Here is a 6,621-nt window from a genome sequence, read left to right as displayed (position 1 = left end):
AAAGAGTGTAGAAGCTGTATTGTTGCAGGTTCGGGGTTTCTTGAGCATCTGCTTTAGTGAGGGATTCTGTGTAGAGAAAAAACAAAGTGGAATGTTTATAGTTTTGAATACCATGTCAATTTCAATGGAGATTCAATAAACATTTTTTCAGATATTTTGGTTCTGAGGAGTTGACCCACACTGACTGAAAATTTTGAACCTGTAGTACTGAAGAATTGTAAAAATTTTATTTAAAACAGTTGTGCCGAAGAACATCAGAAGGTTAACAAATTCTTTGGCATCGCTGCAGCCAAGTTTCTGCCAAGCAATGCTATTGTCATCTTTAGAACCAGACAGATGGGAGACGTATTGCTGAAGCAAAGCTGGGCAGAAAAGAAACTTGTTGTTCTAACCCTGTGCCTTCTAATGGTTTACTAACTGGTCCTCAGTAAAACTAATTTTTCTGTAAATCGTGAAAGATACTATAAAGCATAGATTAATTGTCATAGTACTTTGAGTGCCATCTGTTTGCACTTGAATTCTTTTCACGTTATAGTTGTGTCCAGTTGCCAGCATATGAATGCAAAAATCTTTCACTATTGAAATAAATGGGAACATGTTTAAAATGCTGCTAGAGTTCAGAGTACTTAAGCATGTTTTCTTTTTTTTGTTTAAATTATTAAGAGCATGATTCTAAATATTTCTTAGGTCTGACACCTGAAAGCATGCGGCACAGCATGGCTCAGGTGAAGCTTTGGGCTCAGTAAAAGTTAGAACAATGAGTATACTGGGAGTAACAATACAAGCGTTTAAAGATAGCTTTCCACATTTTATAGCCTACATTAGTGCTCAGTACTCATCTAGACTGCTGTAGAGCCAACTGCAAGTTGTGCTAGAGAGTTTGCCAGATTGGGGCACTAAAGCAGCTCTAATTTAAAAGCATGTTGCTTTTGATTTCTGCTCCAGTGGCTGTCCTGTTTGTATTTTTGTTCTAATAGGCAATACACGCAGTAAGTTATCTATGTTTATCATCTGGCGTAGCTTTTCTTAGTACCAACAAATATAATTGAGTGGACTGTTACGAGGATACACAGGTTCTACAAAAGCTTGACTATGGTTTGGAATGTGCTTTTTAAGTAGTCTGTGGCTTGAGAAATGAGTCCTGGTCTCTACATATGCTTCATCAAAAAATGTCATGTTTGAAAATCTGAAATCTTCTCTTGCCGTTCATAACTTTCCGAATGCATAGTCAGATCCTGCATACACTACTTTTGTAATGAGTGAGCGCTGCTTTTTCTACTTCAGAGAGCACGCCTTAATCCATCGGTCTGTCAGTTTGAAAAGTACTGCTGTGATCTCGCATAACACAAACTTAGTTGAACCCGTTGCTCTGATGCCATGTTAGTTTTGAACTAGTGTAATTCACTTACTTCATTAGTGGAACGAAGGTAATGGATTTACACCAAGGAAGAGCTTAATCAGAGTCTTAATTTATGTATTCCTCTTACCTGAGTGATCAGCAGACCTGAGATCTCTTTTCAGGCGGATGGGGCCTACTACGGTGTTAGTTTTCCATGTGTATGAAGAAATAGCTCTTTTCTGCCTGGAGCTACAGCCTTCGGTACAGCGAGAGTTTGCGTTGTTGCTGTCACAAATTAAAATATCACACTGGAGATAAACTGATGGAAAGCTCCGCAGGAACCTGAAGGCATTAAATTTGAATCTTCCATAGTGTTCAAGCGGTGGGTAGGTTACCACAGTGTCATCTTTATTGCAGCTGCAACAGAATTTACAGATCTGTTGAAGTAGTCCACATACAGTTATCATTCTTGCTAACTACTGTTAACTGTACCTATAGCACTTAACTAGGGTGTTATTTTTCATATGTGGGCATACAATGATGTACTTTTTCCCTCTTCCCCAGTGCAATGTGGTGCTTGTTTTTCCTAGCTCTGTTTATGTAATGCCTTTATATTTCTATGAAACTTGGCTTCTAACCACAGTCTACTAGAGAAGATGAGAGACAAAAATAAAAAAAATATGGTTTGACATTTAGATTATATTTCTTCATATATTAGGACATGGTAATAAAATAAATTTAGCGTCTTACCCACTTCTGATTAAGTCATATGTTAGCGATCCAAAATCAGGTTGTGGAGATGCTATACAGCTATCAACAAACACCAGAAGATTTGGGTCAGTGGAATGAAGACTGACTTGAGCAAAAAGAGTTTGGTTCAAGTCTACGTAATATGGGTACTGACGTACAGGCTTGGAGAATGAATCTGAATCATAGAATGACATGCTAACATTGTATTTTCCCACAGCAGTTGTGTTTTGGATTATATTATTTTTTGTTATGTAAATGACTTCTAAGGTTGAATTGTTTTCCATTTTGCATTTTGCAATAATCTGTATGTTTTTTTTCCGGGTGATGATGTTGCCGGTTGCTGAGAGAGAGATGATGTTGGTGTAAGTGATGCTGTGACCTTCATCCTGTAAAAGGAATCATATGGAGCGCTGAGTTGTGATTGTACGAGCAGTGCAATTGGAAGCAGTTGTATTAAAGTTAACAAAGCCGCCCAGCTCTGCTTATCAGAGGCTCAAGATACCTTTGACATAGGTTGCAACCAAAAAAACATTATCAACCCTTCTGTTTTTTCAAAACACTGAACCAAGCCGCACAGCAAAAAGGTTAAGGAATTCTGCATGGAGTGTGGAAAGTACCAAAGCTATGCTTCAGTTATCCTTATCAAAAGAATGCTATGAATTAGCTCTTGGGAATCTCCACATCTTAAGGTTTTCTTCCATCCCTTGTGAACTGCAGGGTAAGTGCCAGCTGTCTCGCTTGCAGAGAATGTTTAAGTTACATACCTAACATTGTGCTACTTCTGATAACCTGGGTTGGCGAGGGAATGAAACATTTGGGGTTAATTTGTGTGGCTTCTGAACTTCTTTGAAAGGCTCATTGATCATTGGGTTCTTCTCTGATCGTTGGGTTCTTAAAGAAAAAAAGTGTCCTTTCTACTTCAAGACTGGAAACGTGCAATGGGATGAGCTAAGTGAAAGTAAATCAGCTTATTCACATGCTAGTTATAAACTGCTTTTTACAAGTTCTTAATATTTGTAAGCTATTGTTAGCTTATTCGCAAAACTTTTTTCACCCTTTACCTTTTTAGTTGTTCCACAGCTGGCTAATGGGAAGGAAAAGATGACTGCATCTGTTACAACTGCACTGCAAGATGGATCATTCAGCTGCAGGTGATTTTCATTATAACCAAGGGAGGCCAGGTAAGACTTGCTCAGAACAATTTTCATGCTATCCGAAGAGCAGGTAAGGAATGCTGCCATTGAAAGAGAAAGTTAAAAAACCCCCCACAGAACAAAAAACATTACCACAAACTGTGCTGTGGTCATTTTTCTGTTGGTCTAGATCCTTGAACCTGTTGCATGGTTCTTGATTTGTCAGTCTGAAACAGCTTACACGCGTTTGAAGTCATGCAGAAGTTGGAACAAAATTTCATGCTTGACTTCAAAAATGTTAGATAAGCAAAACCATGTAAAACTTGTGCTGAAAGTTTAATTTTAAACCTAATAACAATTAATTGCAGCCTTTATAAAAGGGAAAAGGACTCAACAGGATAAGAGCAGAATGGTGGGTGAGGAAATTGATTTGTGGCAGACATCGAGGCTTTAGAGGTGCCCTTTCCACCTCGGTTAATGAGAAGATGGGCATGCAAACATACGGAGCCAATAAGGAGAATGGTCCAGCTCTGGGGGAAAGGAAACTGCAACACACCTAAACCCTGTTTGACAAGCCAGTGCAGACCGTTTTCCTGAGTATTTCGGGGAACAAAAACATTTAAACTGACCAGTCAAAAAAGCTTACAGCTCTAGCATGGTAACAATGCCTGCTTTGTCCAAAAGAAGGAAAAACTCAGATTTTCAGTGGTGCTGGCCAGAAAGAGGACCAGAAAGAACAGGCTTGCTTTCGCAGATGGGTCAGGTAATAACCTGTGCTCTGAAGGTGAGACTAATGTGGGGTTTTTGTATGTAAAGAGCGTTAACGGCTACTGATAAAAAGACTTAAATCCCCAATATCAACCATCAGTTCTTTTTGATGTTTCTATGGGAAGAATCATATGCGAGCATAAGAAACAGCATTCTGTTCCTGCAGCAAGTGTACTCACTGTCGGGCTCCACAGGACCTGGCAGCGGAGCACTGGTATACTGAGCGGAAAACCCTCTGTAGGAGTTGGCGTAGTCTGTAGACAGCACGACTGTCATAACATTTGAAGAAGATTCAAATGTGGTCTTAGCAAGACCACATACTTTTCCTATTAAGCCAGTGTTAGTGGTGGGGCCATCATAGACTGCTGTGAAGTCAAATTGGCAGTTTTGGTCTAGTTCCAGGCTGTAGAAAGAGAAAAAATAATTACAGGGAAATCTGAGTATAGAGAATATTGTTCATACTGGATGGAGGGTCCAGTGCAGATAAAGTGTCTGATGAATTCTAGTCAACTGAAATAAAAGAACACATGAATAGACATTATTAAAACAGAGTAAAGCATGGAAAACCCTCAAAGGCAGGAAATGCCTAATAAGAGCGTGATTCTGCTCCCATTGAAATAACAAACATTTTGCTATAGCTCTCAAAAAGAAGCTGGATCAGCTTTGTTTTTATAGCTCTGATACTGTATATGTTGATTGCTACTTACTTACTAAAAATAACCACACCTTCAAATATTTATATATAAATATAAGAAAAGGATGCTGTATCTTAAAATAAAGAGCTTTTAATGCGCAGGGTTGACTTAATGTGGGTCTCTCAAACCTCTTGCGTATGTCACCAGGGGAGGGCTCTTGCCCTTTTCATCAATCTGCACCAGAGCTTATCTCCGCGCCTGCCGCCCTTGGCGAAACGCACCAATACTGTGGTGGGTGGGTACCTCCAGAACAACCTCTCTGTTCCTGAATCAGCAGATGGATCCTGGCCAGGGCTGGTGAGAACATACACGACACTATGCAGAGTTTATTATCTCAGAGGGCAGTGGTGAACATAATGATTTCCTATAGAATCCTATATGTTCCCTACTGAATTCTTATACTGCATTCTGCAGTCCGAATATCTCAAGAAATGTTCTTGAAGATACTGCCCTTTGAATTCCCTTGGTCTTGAGACTTTCTTCTGTGCACGGTGCCAACTGATGCAGGGAAAGCCACTACATATGGGAGACCAACACTGATAAAGAGCGATATGGCTCAGGAAAATCCATGCCCGTGTGGTTCCATCAGCATTTATACTTGGAAGTACTTAAGGCAGTGCTATGCTATATTCTTTGGCCAACAGCCAGCAATACGGAGGAAGAAGTTCTTTGGGCGATACTTGCTTTATTCTTCTTTTGAGTCTCGGTTCTAAATTGCAATTACAGTGCACGTGATGGTTTTAAACATGTTCCTTGTGTAGCAAAAGCTTTATTTATACTGATGGATTTAAATTCAGATCATTCAGGCTAGCTTAAAATGGACCTACAGCTCATGGCTAGTCACCTGAAATACTTTCTGCATTTCACTGATGGGCACTTCAGTAGCTATAGGGTAATAATGTATAGTGACGTGGAACACATTGCAATTACTTTATCATAAGAGTCAGCAAAGGACATTTGTATATATAGATATAAGAAGTATATAGATGTTCTAAAAGTCTGAAAGCACTTCTGCTTCCTGCATTTAAAGTAATGCCTTTAAACAGAATGAAAAAAGAGTAATAGAGCATTAGGGCATTTACTTACAAAAAGTCCTGAAACTGTAAGTTTATCTTGGAGTTTTTTTCTGTTTGTAAGTGCCAGACGCAGTATGTAAATTCAGGGTAAGATGCTGGGTAGTTGGGACTGGTAAATGTCCCATTGGGACCAGTTAATTGTCCCCCACAATTTTCAATTTCTGAAAAGAAGAGTAGGTACATTCTTAACATAATGGTATACATAATGAACCATTTAAAAAAATTAAAATTATTACTGTTTCTTTAGGATTCCGTTCCTTTGGAAATGACTAAAGGTACTAAAGAGAGAACTTCAACAGACAATTTCAGGTCAGGTGGATGTTACAAACTGAAGCCTGTTGTCGCTATATCTGTGATGCACAGTGTAATGACATCTCAGATGCCTGTAAATGACTTAGCTTTGACACTGTAAGCAATTTAGTTGTATCTACATTTCGGGTAAATTAGGTGCCGTCTTGAAAAACTGGTAATGAAGATGCCATAGCAGCCAAGAGAAACCCTGAGAGACTTTATATTAGAGAAAACTATGAAGCTTTGGTCATGATCTATATGGAAGTGCAAAATCTTCAAATTTGAGAATTTTTACTTGATAGACAAAGGCAAAATAAAGTCAAGTCAGTGGAAACCTTAGAAAGACAAATGTAGACTAGAAATAGGACACAATTTTTCACTTTCAGCAGCATAAATGGGGATGTGGTAACTACTCTGTAAAATTGAAGCTTTTAAGAGCTTAATACCATGCCACTCCGACCAGCAGAAGCAAAGGAACGGATCGCAAGCGAGGACTGATCTTGTCCAAGCTGTTCTTACCCTTCAAGGAAAAAAGTAAGGAGCTTGTTGCATGAAAACCCTTACTGACT

General features: G+C 39.0%; 1 protein-coding gene across 1 annotated transcript in view; it reads right to left on the bottom strand.

Annotated features, from left to right (window-relative positions):
• Positions 1–749: 749 nt before the first annotated feature.
• CUZD1 (CUB and zona pellucida-like domains 1) overlaps positions 750–6,621 on the bottom strand; it is a 14,676-nt gene continuing 8,804 nt past the window's right edge. The window contains exons 4-9 of the mRNA XM_010288651.1: positions 5,772–5,922; positions 4,170–4,393; positions 3,144–3,323; positions 2,090–2,468; positions 1,488–1,756; positions 750–766 (exon numbers count right to left, since the gene is read on the bottom strand). Coding sequence (XP_010286953.1) covers positions 750–766; positions 1,488–1,756; positions 2,090–2,468; positions 3,144–3,323; positions 4,170–4,393; positions 5,772–5,922 — 1,220 coding nt within the window. The remainder of the gene's footprint in view (positions 767–1,487; positions 1,757–2,089; positions 2,469–3,143; positions 3,324–4,169; positions 4,394–5,771; positions 5,923–6,621) is intronic.

This window comes from Phaethon lepturus, unplaced genomic scaffold (assembly GCF_000687285.1).
Source record: "Phaethon lepturus isolate BGI_N335 unplaced genomic scaffold, ASM68728v1 scaffold17896, whole genome shotgun sequence".
Taxonomy (NCBI): domain Eukaryota; kingdom Metazoa; phylum Chordata; class Aves; order Phaethontiformes; family Phaethontidae; genus Phaethon; species Phaethon lepturus.
Note: the sequence above shows the minus strand (reverse complement) of the source record. Positions and strands in the feature narration are given on the sequence as shown.